Raw genomic sequence first — 22,733 nt, forward strand, 5'->3', positions numbered from 1 at the left:
CTGCATTCAGAGCTTTAATCATGACTCAATGTTTTTCTGAGCTTCCAGGATGCTCCGAGTCACAAATCCCGACTTTGTGTGTGGCGGTTCGTCATCATGATACAGAGAATGAACATATACCCCAGCTTCAGGTGAAGACTGACTTTCCTGGAATAAAGGGGGAATGTTCTAAAGAGACACATGTCCTTTCCCCTTGGCTATCAGACCTTTCAAATGGTGATTCCCAAGTGATTGAAAGTTCTCATAAATTTTGGGCTAAACAGAAGAGCAAAGTCCTGGTGCCAACGGAAGAGGAATATGTCTCATGGAAAGAGTTTCTTGCAGTTCTGACAGTTTGTCAGGCCACCTTTCAGGAGAGAGTGGAGCCAAAACAATGATAAATCAGTGCTGGGTTAAACTGCACCTGTACCAGGACTGCTGAGATATGCATTTGTGTTCCCTTTTATTTAAACTTAAACCTCACGTGTAGACTCTCACAAAGCACTTGGGGGTCTGGGAGCTCATTGGATCTCTTTGTTTTCTCAATGTAGCCACATGGAATAAATCTCCTTTCTCAATTCTTTGATATTAATTTTATCTTTGGCCCATTGAGAATGAATGGTAGAGTCAAACTCATTAAGGCCACAAAGACTCTAACCCTAATGACTCGAGAACTAAATAGTTTTACAAGCTACAAAGCCCAAGGTCCCAGATCTACTCCAAAAATACATGCATTGTATGTATGTACTGCTGTGTCAGATCCAGCCCTTGTAAGGGTCATTTCAGCTAATTCTCACCAGTATGGGGAAAACGAGAATAAAATAACCTCAAACCACTGCTACTAAGAAAATCTTTCTCCTCCATCCCCCAACCTTACTAATAACTTCTACAGCTTCAACCACCAAGGCACCTTCGGTCATTGATGAGATTCATTACAACTGAAGAAGCTACATAGAACCTGTACCCCAGCATTCCCTGGAACAAAAGCACCACCACATCCCCCTCCAGTCCATCTGCTGTTGAAAGTTTTGCTTGGTTAAAATCGCTCTGTAAAAGTTTTAAAGAAATGACTACTGAATCAGTACAAAAGATCTCTATCCTTCCTCCACTCTCTTACATCTGGTTATCTCATTCAAGTCTCCTTTTGGATGTCATCACCTTCAGAAAGTCGTCTTCTCTATAATTTCAAGGCTGGGTTTACTAGGGTCCGATGATGACCGACTCAGTTTGTTATATGTTACCTGGCAGAGCACTGGATAGTCAGGATTTTAGCATGTTTATTTGTGTGTTGGCTTGTCTGAATTTTCCAGAAGCAGATAAACTGCTGAGCAGCAGAGTCTATTTGTATTTTTCTATACCATTTTATCTATGGCATATTGCTTGATATATGGAAATTTTTCTCTAAGAAATTATTGAATGACTAAAAATTGCTAACCACTTTCCTTTCCTATTTGTTGTGGTTTGGATGTATCTATCCTTTGAGAATTCATAAGTTGTAGTTGTAACCTTTAGTGGGGAAATGTGAGGTAGGCGGAAGCTTTAAGATGTGTTGTCTAGAGATGAGACAAGACATCTTCATCTTTTCACCTTCCCACGTGATCTCAACCTCTTAGCCAGTTTCCCACCATTTCCCTATCTTTCATGTTGTGTTGAGCCCAGAGATCACTAAGACCAGCAAGTGCCAAGGCTATACTTTTGAGACCCTAAAATTGTGAATGAAATCAGGGTATTTTAATATGTAAATTATACAACACCAGATATATGGTTTTATAGTAATAAAAACAAACTAATATTTATGTTAAACTGAGGATTATTTTATTTTATCAATGAACAATCTTATATTCTGGAAGATGACAAGATCGTGTAGTAAATCTTTACAATAGAATTTCTCTTTAATGTGTCTTTGGCTTTGAAAGGGGTTATTTACTTAAACATTGCAAAGCACTATCCTTTTGTAACCAATGTGCTGCCCCTTGATGGACCTTTGTTGTAAACCCCAAATGGTAGAATTTCACAAAAACCACACATGAAAAGCATGCATATATAGTTTTCTAGAAACGGTAACAGGAAAATGTATAAAATAGTTACAAACAGGCATTTGTAAGTTTTTGCTGTTTTGAGAGAGGTTCTTTTTATGTAACTCAAGCCAGCTACAAGTTACAATTCTCTTGCCTCAGAATCCTGGATAACGGGTAATGGGGTTCCAGGAATAAGTCACCAATCTTGCCTGAAATGGAGTTTTCATGGGGGTTTAAGGGCCACGATAATGACTTTGGTCTGTTAAATATGGACTTATACACTGGTATGGTCAGTAAAACCTGAACTGCTGCTTTTTGTAGGAAAGGTCGTGCCAGCCGCTGCTTTTCCAGTGGCTTTCAAAGAAGCCACATGCCCACAACCAGGACGCAGAGTCAGTGCATACTTCAGCTAATTCAAAAGGGAACTAGATGTGTTTCTCAAGGTCCTCAGCAGTGTTATTTAGGATTTAGAAAACATACTGGACTTAATTAAGCTTTAGTGACACGGGAGCTGTGGTTAAGTCACTGCATCTGAACAAAGAACCTGAGGTACATTCCTGGAGTCAGTTCCTCATCTGACACATAACAGGCTCTCCAGCTGAGAAGAAAGGTAGGTGTTGACTTGTCTTTCCTAGGCTTTTGTGATGATGTTTTTTCATCCCTTGTTCTAGGACACCTGGAGGTATAAGTCACCAGTCTAGATGAAGGGTGGGACGAGCTCATATGTACTTTGAGGCCTTTGGGGGAGCAGTCTCTGCTGCAATCCTGGGAGGCAAGAAAAAAATAATAAAGGCCTAGGAAGAACCAAAAGTGGCTTGTGAATACGATTTCAGCTATTTTTGTTATTCAAAATGGAAGCCAGTACCTTCACCTTTGATCATTTCTGAATGTTTTTTCTTCCTCTATATTTGTTCTCAACTAATACTGTTATTTTTATAACTCATTAGTTAAGAAATTATCTGCCACATGCAGAATGTGGTGGGGTGATATATGTCAAGGTCGAGACACCAGACTAATGTACTCAGTCTGATCCAGAGAAAGATTGTGGCCTGACCCCAGTACCTACCAATCTTTGATACCATTCATGGGACTCTGAAGGCATAAACCTGAGCTCTTTTTTTTAGGAAATATATTAATGGAAGAGGCTTGAAGATTCTTACTGTGGCCATTGTGTAAAGGGCAGAGAGAACTGTGTGAGTGTTTCTTCAGATGAGGTAGAATGTACATAGAAGAGGGAAATCACTAGAAACTTCTATGTTAAGAAAGAGCTTGAACTACAAAGCACACTTATGGGATCTTAGTCCAGGATTTTCCCATCCCAGGTCATTATTTTTTTCATGTTAGCACCATCATCTTGTAAAAATTTATCAGGGTGGCTTCCACTTTATTTTATTACAGTTCTGGGAGAGATTGGTCCTATAGACCATCTCCGTTATGATTCCCTCTAGACCATTGTGATCCATGAGGTAGATGGTCATACAAAAGCAAGGAAACATATCTGGTGGTAGTGCTGATCAACTGGGAATTTGGTGCAACTAGAAGGCCTGGGGCTACCTGGTTTTTTTCATTTTTGTACTGGGAATAAAAAAATAAAGACACCATACTTGCCAATATTCTCCTAAATACCATAGATAATGTAAACCCATGGCAGATCTTTTCAGATCCTTTCATGGCAGTCTGGAGAACTACCCCTCATACCCATGTAATAATATTCTTTGGCTTATATGAAAGTTGGAACACTGAGATCTAGACCATAAATACATGTTTTCAAGCTTTTTATTTGCCCTGTGTCAAAAAGTATATTTCTGTAGTATGAATGTAGGGAAAAGCTGCATGAATTTACTTCCAGAGTTCCTTAGAAATTAGTTACATCAGACTCAAATATCCAGAACATAACTCAGTCTCTGCTGATAAAAAGACTGTTGTAGAAAAGCTTTCAGTCTAACTAGAAAAGAGGCCACACATACAGAAGATCCTCAGTATTGTTTTGCAGTATCCTTCCCAAGTTCGTTGCCAGCTACTTGAAAAGTTGGGTCGTTAGAGAAGAAACAAAGACTGATTTTGAAGCCTAGCAGCCCAAAGATGTTACACACTATTATCAATGAGGCCATCTTATGGGTTGTTTACCTAGGTGTATACAGAGGATCTTGTTTAGGAATATAAAATATGTGGGTGACAGAGTAGTTACCATTCCATGGAAGTTACAAACTTGGGATACTTTTTCTTACTAACAGGGCTGCTGTTGCCTGAAGCTGTCAGATGTGCTGAGCATTGGAAATAAAAAGAAAATATACTGATGGGTAAATGTTATGATCATGCTGTTGTAGTTTTCCTGACTAATGGATCCTATAATTAATCAATCATTAAGATACAAACAGTGTTTCTCATCAAAAAACTAGGGAGGTAGTAAAAGGTAACATTTCCCTTTCCAAAAACAAACAAAACAAAAACCAAATAGACAAAACCCCTAGAGAAGCATAGGACTGGCAATATTCACTGGAGAGCTGCTCTTAGCAGGACTCCACACAGAGGTCCTATGTACTAGCTCTTAGAAGATTAATACTGTACTGTCCAATTGCTTGGCTTCAAATACAGTGATTTCCAAAAGTCAACCTGAGGCAAGTGGGGCTAGAGTGTTAACATACTGTATGTGAATGAGTGTGCAAGCATGTATGAATGGTGGTGTTGTGTGAAGATGAATGTGTGTGTATGTGTATGTGGAGACCATCAGAAAACCTTGGGTGTCATTTCTCACATACATAGAATTATGGATAGTATCTTTTGGTACAGCATTTCTCTCTGGCCTGGAAATTTCTAAGTAGGGTAGGCTAGTGGGTTGTCAAGCCCTGGCGATCCACACACTTCTGCCTTCCCATAATAGAGATGACAAACTTGTGCCACTGGGTTGACCTTTGACTTTTTATGTGAGTTCTTCTGCTTGCAATGCCAGCACTTTAGGCCTTTCTGGGGCGTTTTCTCCCTAGACCTATTTAGGTTTTAGTTAGACAAAGTCTTCATTTTCTTAGTCTTCTGAATGTATGCCTGGAAAAATAAGGACAAAAATAATTACAGTAAACAAATAAACCAAAGTACTCCTTAAATCAGACTGAAAGAAACATCTGTTAATTCCACAACATCTTCGTCCTCTATTGCTTGTGAGGGAAAACACAAAGACTTCTCCAACACTTCCGTACCATTGTTGGTTGAGTAACTCATGTGTGGTGGGGAGTTGTGTGTGAAGGAAGGCAGAACACATGTGATACTATCAGTGCCCAAGAAGAAATGAGAGTGGAATTTTTGTTGTGGTAGCAGAGCAGAAAGGGATGTGGTTGAAATTTTCTGCAATGTAGCTGAATGTGTCTAGAACTCCAGAACAGGAATAAAATTGTTGATGTATGAAAACTGAAGGGGTTGGGGATTTAGCTCAGTGGTAGAGCACTTGCCTAGCAAGCGAAAGGCCCTGGGTTTGGTCCCCAGCTCCGAAAAAAAAAAACCAAACAAAAACAAACAAACAAACAAAAAAAACAAAAAAAAACCCAAAAAACTGAAATATATCCAATATATTTGATACTCCAAAACTAAAAGGAGGCAAAATTCAAAATAATGTTATAAATATAGATTGGGGTTGAAATATGAGTTTCTCTTAATAAGAAATTAAAACTGTTTTATATTTTTAAATGACCACCATGGATATTAAGCAGGGTAAGATTAAATATACAAGGATCAGATGGACACAAGAGGATGATTAAAGGTTGTCAGATACAATGAGGAATTTCTTTGATAAAGCAGAAGAAGTATAGATTTGAAAATGAAGATTGGACATGGAGTGCAGATAAGAACAATTATTGATTTTTAAAGAAATCAGCTTTCTAATATTGTCAGTGAGTTAATTGTTGGGTGTTCTGTGAAGGAAAGTCATGTAGCTGCCACAGCACTCTGCGGGTTCTTGTTATGACTTTCACTCTACATTGGGGGATACTTTAAATACCATGATTTCTAAATTCTATCTGAGGTGAATGCAGTTAGGACACTTATTTAGTGTATGTAGGCACATTTGTGTACACGTGTATGAATGATTGTGTATATGGGGGTGAATGTGTGAGCCTCATTATGACTTAAATTAATGCCACAGAAGTAAAATTTTCACAAGTAAAAATGAAGTAGTTGTATTTTAGATTTAAGATTATCCTAACCTTTGCAAATTTAGACTTGATATTCTGCTCAGGGTATGATGAAGTCTATCCATGGGTTGAAATATACCTATTTAATAGTATATAAAATGTGCCCCACTTCACAACCCTGCTCTCCCAACAACCTCCACAAGATATAGACACAAATGCAAGGATATAAGAACTTAAAATTAAGGAACTGTGAGTCCACAAAAGGCATACATCAATTCTTGAATAACAGACTCTACAGAAATGGAAATATATGAATTTCCTGACAATGAATTTATATTATATTATAATCCTGAGGAATTCAGTAAAATAAAAGAGAACACAGTTGGACAAGTTAATGCAATAAGAAAATATACAATATTAATAAGAATTTTGACAAAGATTCATAGCACAAAAAGAATCAAAGTTTGAAGAAGAATAGAATAAAATACAATACTTTTAACAGCAGAGTTCATCAAGCAGAAATTTAAAAATCTGACAATTTAATTATGCTTATACCTAAGCCAACCAAGAAAGAAAACTTCAGACCAATTTCCTTAATGAATATTGATGCAAAAATACTCAATAAAATTCTCAGAAACAGAATCCAAGAACATATCAAAATGAACATCCATCAAGATCAAGTAGACTTCATCCCAGGGATGCAGAGATGCTTCAATACATGGAAATCCACCAATGTAATCTGCTATATAAACAAACTCAATAAAAAACACATGATCATCCCATTAGATTCAAGAAAGCATTTGACAAAATTCAACACCCCTTCATGTTAAAAGTCATGGGAAGATCAGGAATTCAAGGCCCATACCTAAACATAGTAAAAGCAATATACAGCAAACCAGTAGCCAACATCAAACTAAATAGAGAGAAACTTGAAGCAATCCCAATAAAATCAGGGACTAGACAAGGCTGCCCACTCTCTCCCTACCCATTCAATATAGTACTCCAAGTTCTAGCAAGAATAATTAGACAACAAAAGGAGGTCAAAGGGATACAAATTGGAAGGGAAGAAGTCAAAATATCACTATTTGCAGATGATATGATTGTATACTTAACTGACCCCAAAAATTTCACTAGAGAACACCTAAACCTGATAAACAACTTCAGCAAAGAGGCTGGACATAAAATTTACTCAAACAAATCAGTAACCTTCCTCTACTCAAAGGATAAACAGACTGAGAAAGAAATTAGGGAAATGACATCTTTCATGATAGTCACAAATAACATAAAATACCTCAGTGTGACTCTAACCAAGCAAGTGATAGATCTGTATAACAAGAACTTCAAGTCTCTGAAGAAAGAAGTTGAAGATCTCATAAGATAGAAAGACCACATAGTAAAATGGCCATTTTGCCAAAAGCAATTTAGAGATTCAATGTAGTCCCCATTAAAATTTCAACTTAATTCTTCATAGAGTTAGAAAGAGCAATTTGCAAATTCATTGAAATAACAAAAAAAAACAACAACAAAAAAACCAGGATAATGAAAACTATGCTCAACAATAAAAGAAATGGGGGAATCGCCATCCCTGACATCAAGCTGCATTACAGAGCAATAGTGATAAAAATTGCATGGTATTGGTACACAGACAGGCAGGTAGATCAGTGGAATAGAATTGAAGACCCAGAAATGAACCCACATATTCACTTGATCTTTGACAAAGGAGCTAAAACCATCCAGTGGAAAAAAAGACAGCATTTTCAACAAATGGTTCTGGTTCAACTGAAGGTCAGCATGTAGAAGAATGCAAATTGATCCATTCTTAACATCTGGTACAAAACTCAAGCCCAAGTGGATCAAGGACCTCCACAAGAAACCAGATACACTCAAACTAATAAAAGAGAAAGTGGGGAAGACCCTCGAATACATGCACAGGGGGAAATTTCCTGAACAGAACACCAATGGCTTATGCTCTAAGATCAAGAATCGACAAATGGAGCCTCATAAAGTTGCAAAGCATCTATAAGGCAAAGGACACTGTCAATAGGACAAAATGGAAAGAAACAGATTGGGAATTTTTTTTAACCAATCCTTTGTCCAATAGAAGGCTAATATCCAATATATATAAAGAATTCAAGAAGTTAGATTCCAGAGAATCAAATAACCCTATTAAAAACTTGGGTGTAGAGCTAAACAAAGAATTCTCAACTGAGGAATATCAAATGGCTGAGAGGCACCTAAAGAAATGTTCAACATCCTTAGTCATCAAGGAAATACAAATCAAAACAACCCTGAGATTCCACCTCACACAAGTCAGAATGGTTAAGATCAAAAACTCAGGTGACAACAGATGCTGGTGAGGATGTGGAGAAAAAGAAACACTCCTTCATTACTGGTGAGACTGCAAACTGGTACAACCACTGTGGAAATCAGGCTGGTGGTTCCTCAGAAAATTGGACATAGTGCTACCTGAAAACCAAGCAATACCATTCCTGGGCATATACCCAAAAGATGCTCCAACATATAACAAGGACACACGTTCATTCACATGCCTTATTTGTCATAGACAGAAGCTAGAAAGAACCCAGGTGTCCTTCAACAGAGGGATGGGTACAGAAAATGTGGTACCTTTACACAATGGAGTACTATTCAGCTATTAAAAACAATGATTTCATGAAATTTTTAGGCAAATGGGTGGAACCACATCCCAAGTGACATAACCCAATAACAAAAGAACACAGATGATATGTACTCACTGATAAGTGGATTTTAGCACAAAAGCTTGGAATAAACAAGACACAATTTACAGACTATATGAAGCTCATGAATGCTTCAGTCCTTCTTAGAAGGGAGAACAAAATACTCATGGGAGGAAATTCAGGGACAAAGAGTAGAGCAGAAACGGAAGGAAAGACCTTCCAGAAACTACCACACATGGGGATCCATCCCACATGCAGTAACTAATCCCAGTCACTATTGGGGATGCCAAGAAGTGCATGCTGATAGGAGACTGATGTAGCAGTCTCCTGAGAAGCTCTATAAAATTCTGACAAATACAGAGGTGGATACTCAAAGCCAACTATTGGATTGAGAAAAAGGTCCCCAATGGAGAAGTTAGAGAAAGAACTAAAGGGGCTAAAGGGGTTTGCAACCCCATAGGAAGAACAGCAATATCAACTAACCAGACACCTCAGAGCTCCCAGGGACTAAACCACCAACCAAAGAGTACACATGGGGTAACCAATGGCTTCAGTCACATATGTAAACGAGGATAGCCTTGTCAGGTGGAGAGGCCCTTGGTCCTGTGAAGGCTTGATGCCCCAGTGTAGGAGAATGCCAGGGCAGGGTAGGTGGGGGGGTAGGTGGAGAAGCATCCTCATAGAAGCAGGAGGAGGAGGATGTGATAGAAGAAGAAGATGAAGAAGAAGAAGAAGAAGGAGGAGAAGGAGAAAGAGAAGGAGAAGGAGAAGGAGAAGGAGAAGGAGAAGGAGAAGGAGAAGGAGAAGAATCATTTATGATTTGGGACTAAGTTTACAGAAAATACTAAATGGAGATATGCAGGTATAAAGTAAATAATGATAATTATAAGAAATATGAATGTAAACAATTCACAGGTAGAGGTAAGTATATAGTCAAACTTGGAATACACAAGTGTTGTTTAATAAGACATCATTAACTAGAATGATGACATGAGATCTCCTTCATTTATTAGGTTCCAGCATATGTAACACATTGCTTCTCTTGACAATTTGTATTTTTATATTATATTGTACTTAGCCTCCCCAGTCTCTATTTCTAGGAATTCACCCTAAATTATATGTTTTTTTTCTAGTTTGTTTCTGCCACCATGATAACCATACAAGGAACAGGACAGACTGCTTTGGAAGCTGGTTATGGGGCACAGCAGAATGGACAACCTTTATATGTGGATTCACATTCATGGAAGAGAATGACAGAGAAGTTCTTGAAGGGAGAACCCAAAATCCTTGGGGTATGTTGGTTCTGAGAGAACAACCATGCTACAAAGTCACAGATGACCAGTGTAGTCTGTGTCCAGCTAGCCTCATTATACAACTGATGGTCTTGGTGTCATTGGTGTTTGATTTGTAGATTGCTTCTGAAAAAATAATACATTCTATTAACTTATATTCATTCTCATTGTAAATCTGGCTAAAATTCAGCAAGCAATATCCATGACATACCCTGAATGTTATGCAAAAAAACATTTTGGAAACATAGGCAAGGGCAAAAAATTATATCTACCATTAGCCACTTGGACACACTCAGTGAGTGATCTACTTCCTCCAAAGAATCCTCCCCTGCAAATTTCCAGGACTTTCCATAATAGCACCCTTACCTAGGAAATGAGAGGTTCAACAATGAGTCTGTGTGAAACACTTCATATTCAATCCATGATTCCAGAACTAATATCTCCTTTGATCTTTCTCAATCAGGGTTTCTATTACTGCAACAAAGCACCATGACCAAAAAGCAAGTTGGGAGTTAAGAGTTTACATGTCTGCCTAGTAACCCATCATTGATGCAAGACAGGATAAGAACTCAAACAGAGCAGGAATCTACAGGCAGGAACTGATGCTGAGGCCAAGGAGGGGTGCTGCTTACTGGTTTGCTTAACATGGCTTGCTCAGCCTGCTTTTTTTCTAGAAGCTAGAACCAAAATTCCGGGGATGGAACTACTCGCAATAGTCTGGGCCTTTCCTCATTGGTCACTAATTTAAAAACTGTTTTACAGGCTTGCCTATAGCTTGACTTTATAGAGGCATTTTGTCAGTTAGGGTTTCTGCCTCTCAGATGACTAACGTCTGTGTCAAGTTGACATAAATCTAGCCAGCACACTTGCCTTTTATGGTTTCCACTACCTCATTGCCACTTTAGGGACTAAGTTTCCTATGGCTGAACTTCTATGCAGCAATCCGAATTCTAGTATTTTACAAAACTGATGCCTGATTTGTGGGAATATGTCATCTTGAATATTTCAAATAGCAGTGATAAGTGTTCCTGTGACCTCACAACTTTTATGTACCCTGTTCTGGCTTGGAATTCATGATGTAGAAGCACATTGCCGAGTGCCAAGTTTTAGAGAACTGTAACATAAATTACTGGAATTATAAATTCTATTAAATTAGTTTATGATGGTGAGAAGTTTTCACAACTTTCCATTTTTTTGTATCTATCTAGTGTAGTTAGACTATTTGTTATATAATACTTGAATCCTGATACTCAAAACACAGATTTATTTGTGTGTGTGCATGAGTGTGTGAGTGTGTGTGTGTGCATGAGTATGTGAGTGTGAGCGTGTATGTGTGTGTGTGTGTGTGTGTGTGTGTGTGTGTGTGTATGTTGTGCTGCTAATGGGATTCAGATGAGAGCATCAGATTCTCAGAGTTACTGGTAGATATGAGCCTTCAGATATGGGTACTGGGAACAGGACTCTGGGCTTCTGCAAGAGCAGTATGTACACTTAACTGCTGAGCCATGTCTCCACTTGTAGATTCTCCCATTTCCCAGTATACTTTATTTACACTTCTTATTCTTCAGATCCCAGATTCCAAGACAACGCTCTATTTACTCTCCCTTTTCTTCACTCCATTTCCTCTATTTCTTCTTTTTTTTTCTCCATCTTTATTAACTTGAGTATTTCTTATTTACATTTTGATTGTTATTCCCTTTCCCAGTTTCCTGGCCAACATCCCCCTAACCCCTCCCCCTCCCATTCCATATGGGTGGTCCCCTCCCCATCCTCCCCCCATTACCGTCCTCCCCACAACAATCAAGTTCACTGGGAGTTTAGTCTTAGCAGGACCCAGGGCTTCCCCTTCCACTGGTGCTCTTACTAGGATATTCATTGCTACCTATGAGGTTGGAGCCCTAGGTCAGTCCATGTATAGTCTTTAGGTAGTGGCTTAGTCCCTGGAAGCTCTGGTTGCTTGGCATTGTTGTTCATATGGGGTCTTGAGCCCCTTTAAGCTCTTCCAGTCCTTTCTAAGTTCCTTCAATGGGGGTCCCATTCTCAGTTCAGTGGTTTCCTTCAAGTTATGTAGAGTATGTATTTACTTCTAGGTCATTCTTGTCTGAACACTTGACTAAGGAGGGCAGCTGTAGAAGTAGCATCTTGAATATCAGAAAATCTATCTTCGGGAATATTCCTTCTACCTGTAAAATTATTAGCATAGTGATACACTTTCTCTAGGGCAATTTTGATAAATTATTATATCCACAGCTATATGGACAACAACAACAACAACAACAGCAGCAGCAGCAGCAGCAGCAGCAGCAACAACAACAAATCCCAAAGCAAGAGAAGATTATACAGAACTTCATCTTAATGTATTAAAGATGGAGAATGAGAGTTCATTTGTGGCCATATAAGTGATGACATGGCACACATATTTTGGTAAATGATCTGTTCTTATTTCTTTACTGTCACCTCTAGATTGTGCAGATTGTGATTGCCATCATGAACCTCAGCATAGGACTCATGATGATAGGTGCCACTGTGTCATCCGGTGAAATACTCCCTATTTCGGTGTACATAGGATACCCAATTTGGGGGTCCATAATGGTGAGTTGCATATCTTATGATACAATTGGGTCTAGCATAACATTATTAAGATTTTTAATCAGTCAATTAATCTATCTATTAATTTATTTGGGATAGGCAATAGAATATTTGCATATAGTACATTGTGCTTTTATCTTCCCCCTTGTAAATATTGCTTTTATTTCTTCAGAGGAAGGCATGAGACGCAAATAGTACACAAGCTATATGAATACATAGCTTGGGCTGAGCTCAGAGCACTTCTCTGTTCTAGCTATCCCTAAGCCTAGGCTTGAAGTTTCTAGCCTCTGTACAATCTAATCTTCTGCAAGCCCTGATCTTGAAGGCTTCAGCTTCCAGCCTCCATCTGCTAACCTAGGCCTAAAATGTTTTCAGCCTTTGTGACTTACTGCTGAATAAACTCACTCTTTCTAGTTCTTTTTTGAACATTGGCTAGATGGTTCAGCTTAGCTGTTCCGGCTATAAACTCCTCTCCAAGCTGACTGATTCAAACTGGTTTCTCTCCACTTCTCACTGAATTGCTCTGCTTGAAAAATTGCTTTTAAACTCCACAAACTGAACTTCATGAACTCAACTGCACTCAACTGAACTGCATTGAAATATACAGTATTTCCAAACTCTACTTACTGTCTCCAAAGCTCTACTGTATTCTTAACTGTACTCTGCCCCACTGTATTTTTTGTGTATTCCTGTACTGTACTCCACTGTACCGTCTGTCCAATTCTCTGTGATTCTCTTGAGTAGCCTCTCTCTCTCTTGAATGTTGGGCATATCCTCATTCTGTCTCTTCAAATCTATCCCTGATTCATCAATTTATCTGTTCCTCAGTTATATGTAAAAACAACTTTTATTTTCCTATTGTAATTGTTGTCTGGGAGGCTTACTGCCTGTTTATTACCATAGGCCTAGTCCTGGAAACTTCTAGCCTCCATACAATCTAATCCAAGTCTAGAAATTCAGCCTTTGAGATTTATGCTGAATAAACTCACCCTTTCTAGTTCTTTCTGAACTAGTTCAACTCAGCTGTTCTGGCCCAAACTCCTCTCCCACCTGACTTAGTCAGTCTGGCTTTTCTCTTGGTATCAACAACAGGCTCTTACTATCTAATTTTGGTGTATATCCAGGAACTATGACAGTAGGCTGCATTGTTTTTGGAAGCTTCTGTGGGCTCCCTGGTCAATATCCAATGGAGTCCTCTGTCAACTATTTCTACAACTTTGAGAAAAAAATCTTTTTTTTTCTCCATCTTTATTAAATTGGGTATTTCTTATTTTCATTTCAATTATTAGCTTTCCCCGTTTCCAGGCAAACATCCCCCTAGCCCCTGCCCCTCCCCTTCTATATGGTTGGTCTCCTCTCCATCTAGTTTGAAGTGTCGGTTTTATGTGTTGGTATTATAAATTATATAAATATCTAAATAATTGTTATTTTAACCATTTCATTCAAACATCTTTCCCAAATAATTATGTTGCTTGATAAATCATCTAAAGTATCCACTATCACATTTTTGTTTATTTTCATTTAATACTTAGCATACAAAAACTATCTTAGAAACATATACAGGAGACCTGTGAAAGTACGTGAGTTGAAATGTGCTGACATTAGTCATTTCAGGTAAAGCAAAACACCTTCCTAGCTGAAGGAACTCAATGAATCCCCAAATATACTTGTCATCATCCCCCAAGTTTTCCCTCTGCCATTGTGTGTATACCAGTTAGTAATTTTTTTTATTTTTTTTTAAGCTCAAGGACAATTTTATCAGGTTAGAAGTCAAACCCCAGGAAAGGCCCTTTGAGGATTTCAGTAGTTGCTGAGAGGAGAATGGAGGAGGAAATAAGAATCCTTATTACCTGAGTTAACTTGGCATAGATGGATGTGTAGTACAAGCAGCCATCAACGTGGTGGGAAAGATGTTTCAGAGAAAAAGCAAGGAAGCTCCTTGGCTTTGGCCAGCATGCACAATGGAGACAAAGAGGAAGGAAACACAGAAGTTAAGTCTTTTCTAAGCAAGGACTTGGAAAAGTGGGCAGACCTAGTTGAACTACATGGTGGCCTCTTAGGAACTGCACCTGGAGGGCCAGAATTCTGGGAAGGAAAAGCACAGGATGTTATCAAAAGGATAATTACTTCTCCTATCTCTTTAGCATGGTTTAAAATAAGTCCAAATTCCTGAGGAGTTTTCCTTTGGATAGGTGTCTGACCAGGCCAAGGGATTATAGAAGCTATTTTATAATAACATTAAATCTCTTTTTACTGTTTAAATTAATCCTTAAATCTTGCTGCCACATAAATAGTAACTCACACTTAAAAATTTAAAAATTTATATCTAAGGGCTCTCAGTCTTGCTAGTATTACTGGTGTGTGTGTGTGTGTGTGTGTGTGTGTGTGTGTGTGTGTGTGTGTGTGTGTATTTAAAATGATTGGAACAAAGAGCTTCAGTGGGAGAAGGAGAATGATAAAGAGTCATGGAGTGGGAAGGTAAAATGACCTTCATTCAATATATATATATGCATGAAATTGTCAAGGAATTGAAAATAGCAATGAATTGTAGCAGAGAGTTGTCTGGTAGAATTCCATTTTCTAGGAAAGCAGAAAAACTTCTGTTCTGTGGTTCTTTTAGGATAGTCTATTTCACCTACATATCAAAGTTAGGGGCATGTTTCCATATGTTATCATTTCCAACGTATATATAATGTTTTAACCTGCATTTTCCTTCTTATTTCTAGTTTATTATTTCAGGATCATTTTCAATTGTAGCAGGAAGAAGAACTACAAAAGGTTTGGTGAGTTTTTTTTATGCTATTTTGATATCAAAAGAGGAGGACTTATAATCAAAGTATCTGTTCTGCCAGGATGTGAAAAAAACAATGTTTCTTAGCATCTAAGAAACAAAGGATGACTTTGCCTTTCATTTAGAAGAATCTTTCAGTTAAAACTTTTAGCCAAAAAAGTGGTTAAGTCCTGACATAAGGTTGGACATTATGTCACAGCGATTTTCAGAGAGAATCTTGGTACAGATGTGGGAGAATTCAGAAGAAAAATCAAGAATGGTGAATCAAATCTACGTTGACGTTTACTGTTCATGCCTATGACCATGATACTAAACATTTGATTGACATAACATTTATTGACTGATCGATCAGAGTATGTATTCTAACTGTATCCAGATTCTGAATATTCAATAAAAGAAGTTCACAGTGAGTTATTTCTCAGGAAGACACAAACTTAACATATAACATGCCAGGATATCAATCACAGTCACAAAGTCAAGAAAAAAGCCCCAAAGCAATATTTCCATAAACTTGACAGTAGTTAGGACCACATTTGCATTCTCCTAACTCAAAAGAGAAACACCAAACTCCAGAGTGCAGTTAGCACACCATTTCTGAGTCTTTGCCCCTAGCTTGTTCCCCACCTGTGACTTTTTGTCTGTATCTATCACACCACATCCTCTCCAAACCCCTCACACTTCGTTGCGAAGTTTTGCTTCTGATAAAAAACGGATGTACTTTCAATATTAGAAGAGAATTGAAGAAATGAATAAACAGCAGAGAAGGCAATGTGCAAAATGTGGAGGGCCACAAGAGGCCAAGACATTTATCCAAGCAGAAGAGGTCAGGAAATCTTATAGCAGAGACTGGTAAGAGACCGACACACAGAGATCTGCAGCAGATATATAATAGACAGCCAAGAAAGATAGCTCAGAGGTAAAGGGAATTGGCATGACAACCTGAGTTGAAGTCTCAGGACACATAGATGACTAGCTGAGCTGTGCAGCTTCAGCAATAAAAAGTGGACATCCCACCTTCAACATGGTGGGAGCAGAGAGCTAACTCCAACAAACCTTTGAGCTCTACAGGCACACAATCCACAATTAAATAAATAAACTTACTTTTAAAGTATAGTCATTTTGAAATCCCCTCTAGAAGAAGTTTGGATTATGCTTCATGTAGGCTTGTTTTTAAATTCACAACAAACGATAATCAACAAAAGATAAGTAGGCAAATCAATACAGCTCAGCATCATCAGCAAAGACCAGCATCGACAAAGACCAACAAAGAATGACGAGACAAACCAATACCACATAGCATTGTCCACTGTCTATTGGGTTATATTTATACCCTTTTCAAACATTGTGTATTCTCTCAAGCATCTGCTCTAACCAAACATCATATGTCCCCCTCCCCTTTTAGACAGCTTTCAGAAAAACATCACGTGTCTGTTCTTAACAAAACATCTTCCCCTGTGTATGCTTCACCAAAAACATCCTCTCATATGACAGTTTAAAAAAAAAAACACGAGACACAAATGAATTTAAAAAGACCCAAAATTTTTACTTCGGCTTCATGTGTCTGTAGGGATAATCTGAAAGATTTAATTAAAGAAATGACATTCACATTTTTATTTTAAAGAGAGATTTAAATCGGAAATAATGGTAGAGACAAATTAAGAAACCTTTGAACTAATCAAAATAATGAGCATGAAATATGAGGAAAGGACTGAAGGGTTTAAACTGATATGTAGAGATAGCCTTGTGGATATTGGATTAACCAATCTCATTCCTTTCTAGGTTCGAAGCAGCCTAGGCTTGAACATTACCAGCTCCGTGTTTGCCTTCGCAGGGATGATAATCAACTCACTGAGTCCAAGCATTTATTCTTTCCATGTATATTTCTGTACATATAGAAGTACATCAGAAGGCTGTCGCATGACCTTGTCCATTTTAATGGTGCGTAGTTTCTGTTTTCCTGGAGTTGTGGTTGAAGCACACTGGGCAAACCAGGAGTAATACTCCTCAATTCTAGAATCATCTTGAGAAGTGAGAAACCATCATGAAATAGATTAATCTTTTATCTAGGAATGAGAGTCACATATCACTCACACTCACACTCTCATGTACAATGAGACCAAAAGAGAGAAATCAGGTAAATATAGGGCATTAACATCCTCCTTCCTTATGCAGAATATGCTGCATTGTCTTTATTTTACTTTAAGTTAATATCTTGAACCCTATTTCTTTACACCAAAACAATTGCCTAAGGGACATTGATAACTAATTATCTCCTACAGCATTTAAAATGTCTTTATAGGAAGCAATTCAATCTCTAGCCACTCAACTAAATTGAGATACAAATGTTTAGTGGATGGAAAAGTTTTCCATGGCTACTAAGAAACTGGCAAAGATATGTTCTGGAATTGCTTGCCTATAACTCAACTATTCTGTGTATTTGTTCTAAAAATCTAGCTTGCTATTTCTGAAGGTTTGTTACCTTGTAGACATCCAGGGTGCAATGATAGATAGAGCACAGCTCTGGGATTGACAGCTGTGTAGGATGACTTTCAGGGCCTGTGAACTCACACAATACTTCATGTTTAAAATAGCCCTGGTTTGCTGTAATCTCGGCAGATGTTTCCTTCATTCACCTCAACCAGTCACTTTCTTGTTAAGGTCATAAAGTCTTCTGAATTGTGAGTCAGTTTTTGTGTCTGTGCTGCTTCATTTTATGCCAGAGGACCTCCAAAAGGAAGGGCCTCATTGAGCTTGAAATGCCAAGTATATTCCTGCCTGGGTACCCATAACAATATTCTACAATCTTGAAACACACACTCTTTTGTTGTATGTTTTGTTTGTGTGTGGCATGTTCTCTTGAGTGTCTGTGTCAATACACACATGCCTATGGGTATGTTTGTGTCTGTCTCTCGTGTGTGTGTGTGTGTGTGTGTGTGTGTGTGTGTGTGTGTGTGTGTGTCTGTGTCTGTGTCTGTGTCTGTGTCTGTGTGTCTGTGTGTAGGCCAATGTCTTTCTTGATTGTTCTCTACTTTGAGGTAGGATCTTTCATTTTAACCCACAACTCTCATGATTCAGCTTGTCTTACCAGTCTCCTTGTTCCAAGGATCACCCGTCTGCATCTGGGGATTGTATGCATGCCATCATGCCTACCTGACATTCATGCGGGTGCTACAGATCTGACCTCTGGTCCTAGTGCTTACACAGAAAGCCTTTTATCCGCTAAACCATCTCTCAAGTCTTTGAGATATGTAATTCACACAGGATCTCGAGGATAGTCCTGGGAGAGTTAAAAAGCAGCTGAAGAAACTTTCATCCTCTTGGGAGAAAAGGATACATTATAAAGTGTGTGTGATTATAAACAAAGAGGTCAGATAAAGCGGGTTCTTTGTAAGAAAGAGCAGGTAGAGATCTTACTGGGTAAAACGACTGAACTGTACCACATGAAATTAGAAAGAATAAGCTACAAGTGACCTAGAAAGGTCAGTTTCATAGGGCTTAAACTAATAAATGTGCTTCCAGGAGTGACAGAATATGAGCCACTAAGAAAGCCAAGAACTGGCTAAGGACAAGGCTGTGCCAGGAGCCACTGAAAGGGTGTAGAAATAAAAGGGTGCAGAAATGTTTAGGACACGTGATTCCCACTCCTCACATGCCTGTGTTATGAATTGTTGACAGGGTCTGGATATCGTGGTAGTCATTTTAAGTGTGCTGGAATTCTGCATAGGAATATCCCTCTCTGCCTATGGATGCAGGGTGATGTGTTGTAACCCTGGTGGGGTAAGTTCTCACTTTAATGTGAATATGTCTCTTCATGTTTTCTGTCACTCTGTAATAAATCACACAAACAAAGAAGCTTTCTTTGAAACTAATCACCTCTCAGTTCCAATGGGTGAAGTATGGGCGCAGCTTATTGTTTACCTGAGTTTTCTTTTCAGGGAGTCACAAGATTATGTCTATGCAGTTGGGTAGTCTGTGGGATCCTCTGGAGCTTCAAATTCTCTTGTATAGTTATGTAGCAAAATTCATATCCTCTGTATAATAGAAATTATGACAGTGTACTTCTTTGAAGATACCAAAGGAACCAATGTCTTGAGCACTTTTAGTTTCACACAACTTGAGAAGGTTCATCTAGAATAATGCCATTGTTAATTGATTCAAAGTCAACTGATCTATGGCCTACTCATAGGAATAATATTCAATTCTATTCACAGGTCTCATTCATGCTCAAGGGGGAGGATCACGAGAAGGTCACTTAGTGCCATGCAGTATTTTTGTTTTTATTATAATCAAAATAGTACAGTTTCCCATCCTATTTCTTGCAGGTGATGTCCCCTTAGAGTCCAGACCAGAGAACAGTTCACATCTTAGAAGTCCATAAAGGGTGCCAAATTTACCCTACTTTTTTTTTTTTTTAATCATAGCAGCCTTCCCTGGCTACTGAAGAAACATTGGGGATAAGACTGTCACTGGCTACCCACCTGGATATTGTCTTACCCTAAGACATTTAGCAGATCTTTCTGGCTGTGGATGAAAAAGATGATCTCACAGAGTGGGGAATGGGAGAAGAGACAGAGAAGTAGACAAGAACAAGAGTATGACAATTGTGGTTTTAGTATTGAGGATGCTAGAATGAGTTACAGGCTAGCAAAACCTCAATAGTCTTCATTGTCCACAAGCCCAGGAATGGACAGGACTGATAGCCAGTAATTAACTAATAACAAAATGATGAGATCTATATCCTTTTATCCCTTTCTGGGTGCTTCCAGGAAACAACACATTTGTATGCCCACAGACTCAATCTGAAGAACATTGGACCAGATCACAACAAAGATTATAAGGGGTTTGCGATTTAAGCCCTAAAGTTTTCAGTTTCTTAGATATTTTTGAAGTTTTTGTGATTTCCTTGAGTGATGAAACATTTTGGGATAGGATAATTCCTTCACACCCTTCAGACTTTAGTCTTTTAGTCTTTACTGAAAGGATATGTATTGTCTCTGGACACCCCAGGACCAAACTCTCAGCATAAAACGAGATTTACTTGTCCCAGAGAAACAAAAAGCAATGAATAATAGACAAAGACAGGCTATAGAGACAAGAGAGAAGGGGAAGGGAACCATGGAGTGAGGTAAGGAGTATTTGTCTTGAGGGGAGGAAGCAAAGGACTGCCTCTGGAGACAGATGTGGCCCATAGGAAAATGGCTGTTTATAAAGGTAAAGAAGGAAACCCCGTGTTAGGATGAGGTGTTTAATTTAATTGGGCATGTAAATTGGGTGAGCCAAAGGGGGCGTTTGATTGCTGGGCTTCAATATTTTAATAGCTGGACATTAGTAGTCAGTCTCAGGAGGAGGAAGTGACCAAATAAGGGAATGGCCTATGGGGCTCAGTTTAGGAATGTAATCGAACAGTTTTAACATGACAGAGAGAGTGGGGGAGGAGGGCAAGGCCTGCCAGAGCCATGTTTGTATGCTCCAGCTGGCTGAGTTCCTTCACTTATATGGAAGTCTGTGCTTCTTATGAACTCTATAATAGTAGTAAAGCTGATCTCCCCAGTCTCTCTGAGTCTAGACATATAGTAACATGTAACAATGAAAGTCTCCTATTCTCTGGAATCTTCAACCATTCCTAACAAACTCCATGTTACATGGCTTTGTAGAACACGGATGAGACTTCTCCATGCTCTCAGTGTGCTTCCTGCCACTCTTAGTCAGTCTGGTCATCATAGTGCTCTATATATGGCACCAAGTCATGATTTGTGTATGTTGCTGCCATATCATTTTAAGCAAACTCACTGGTAATCTCATTCATACCTTAGATTGTTATACTCTAAGACTCAACAACAGCCAGAAGCTTCTAAAGGGCAAAATTGTCCGACTCATTGTGTGTCCTAGGTATAGCCTGATCAAGGGTGCCTGAGAAACACCTATGCTTGGTGTAAGATTCATATCTGTAGTGGCAGAGTGAACATTGGTAATGGTGATGATATGTGGATAAGAGAAGGAATCCTTTAGGATCTATGAATGATGCAACAACATCTGATTAACTTTACAGGTCGTGATAATTATGCCATCAAAGCCTCCCATGCCAGAAACAGCATATCCTGTATCACTTCAAAGTGGTTTGGGGCCACCAGAACACCAACAGAAAAATGTTCCAGGAAAAATTCACTGATTATTTTTCAAGAACCACACATGGAAAAGCACAAGAATCCAACTCTGATGTCCGTGCATGTAGGCATGAGTGTATGCTTGCTTGTGCTTGTGCACATGTGCAGTGTGTGTGTGTGATTCAAATGACATTCTCATGTTTCACCAGGAAGTTGGCAGATCATTCCACTTGCTGTCTCTATAAGACTATCAGAATGTAATAAATAAACCATCAATTTACTGGGTAAATAACACTTGAACATGCTTTATTCATCCTTAGGAAAGACTGTAAGTCAGAGTGAGGAGGGACAGAAAGACCGGAGAAAGGGGACATGGAACAGGTTGGGGAGACTGTTGTAAATAAGCAAAGACGATTTTAAAGTAAACAGATGACATGGTTTAAATCACAAGATATTTTTCACACAGACTAAACCTACACATTTCTGCTGCATTGTCCATTTGTCCAAATTTAGTTTTTTTAATAACAAATTTTGGAGATGTATCTTTTCCTTCAAGAAGTACAGAAATATGAATTTTGCTTGTCCTTTTTGTCACACTTCTTTTGTATGCAAAAAAAAAAAAAAAAAAAAAAAAAAGCACAGAATAGCAAAGTCAGTGTTTGCCTCTGTCCACGTAGGTGTATTTCAGTACATGTAGATAAGATTCAACCTGTTTTTATTTCCTTTCTCACCTTTTTAATCAGAATGATAACCAATTAAACTGGTGTCCTGTATGTCCATATAAGACTATGTATTTTTATTAGATATGTATTAAGTGTGGGGGTTTTTTGGTTGCAGAGCAAAATTAAGTTAGAAGCATTGCATCCATGTGCTAACTCAGTTCACCTGTAATGTTAGAGAAAATAATCTAAGTTAGAAGGTTGGGAAGTATAGCAAAAATAGTAAAGAATGGGGGGTTTCTGGCATATCACACCATGAGCTTTCTTCTTGAGAACCTCATCTCTCTCATTTGTACATCTGAAAACCACAAAAATATACAGCAAAATCCCTCTGTGCCTCATGCGTGTCTTCGGGGAGTGACTAAGAATCTATCTGAGCTCACTGACCTGTAGTCATACTTGATTGTACACAGATAAAACAGCC

General features: G+C 38.5%; 1 protein-coding gene across 1 annotated transcript; it reads left to right on the forward strand.

Moving 5' to 3' along the window:
- Positions 1-2,412: 2,412 nt before the first annotated feature.
- LOC116893646 (membrane-spanning 4-domains subfamily A member 4A-like) lies at positions 2,413-21,876 on the forward strand. The gene is made up of 7 exons (XM_032895364.1): positions 2,413-2,607; positions 9,948-10,106; positions 12,570-12,698; positions 15,422-15,478; positions 17,266-17,424; positions 19,162-19,263; positions 21,536-21,876. Exons 2-7 carry the CDS (start codon positions 9,963-9,965, stop codon positions 21,653-21,655), a joined length of 711 nt encoding a protein of 236 aa, XP_032751255.1. The 5' UTR covers positions 2,413-2,607; positions 9,948-9,962; the 3' UTR covers positions 21,656-21,876.
- The last annotated feature ends 857 nt before the right edge of the window (positions 21,877-22,733 follow it).

Source organism: Rattus rattus, chromosome 2, assembly GCF_011064425.1.
Source record: "Rattus rattus isolate New Zealand chromosome 2, Rrattus_CSIRO_v1, whole genome shotgun sequence".
Taxonomy (NCBI): Eukaryota; Metazoa; Chordata; class Mammalia; order Rodentia; family Muridae; genus Rattus; species Rattus rattus.

Coding starts and splice junctions, on each gene's coding strand:
- LOC116893646 (XM_032895364.1), top strand. CDS start 9,963: ATGATAACCATACAAGGAACAGGACAGACTGCTTTGGAAGCTGGTTAT. Junction 17,425..19,161: donor TGACCTTGTCCATTTTAATG/GTGCGTAGTTTC, acceptor AATTGTTGACAG/GGTCTGGATATCGTGGTAGT. Junction 19,264..21,535: donor TGTGTTGTAACCCTGGTGGG/GTAAGTTCTCAC, acceptor TTAACTTTACAG/GTCGTGATAATTATGCCATC.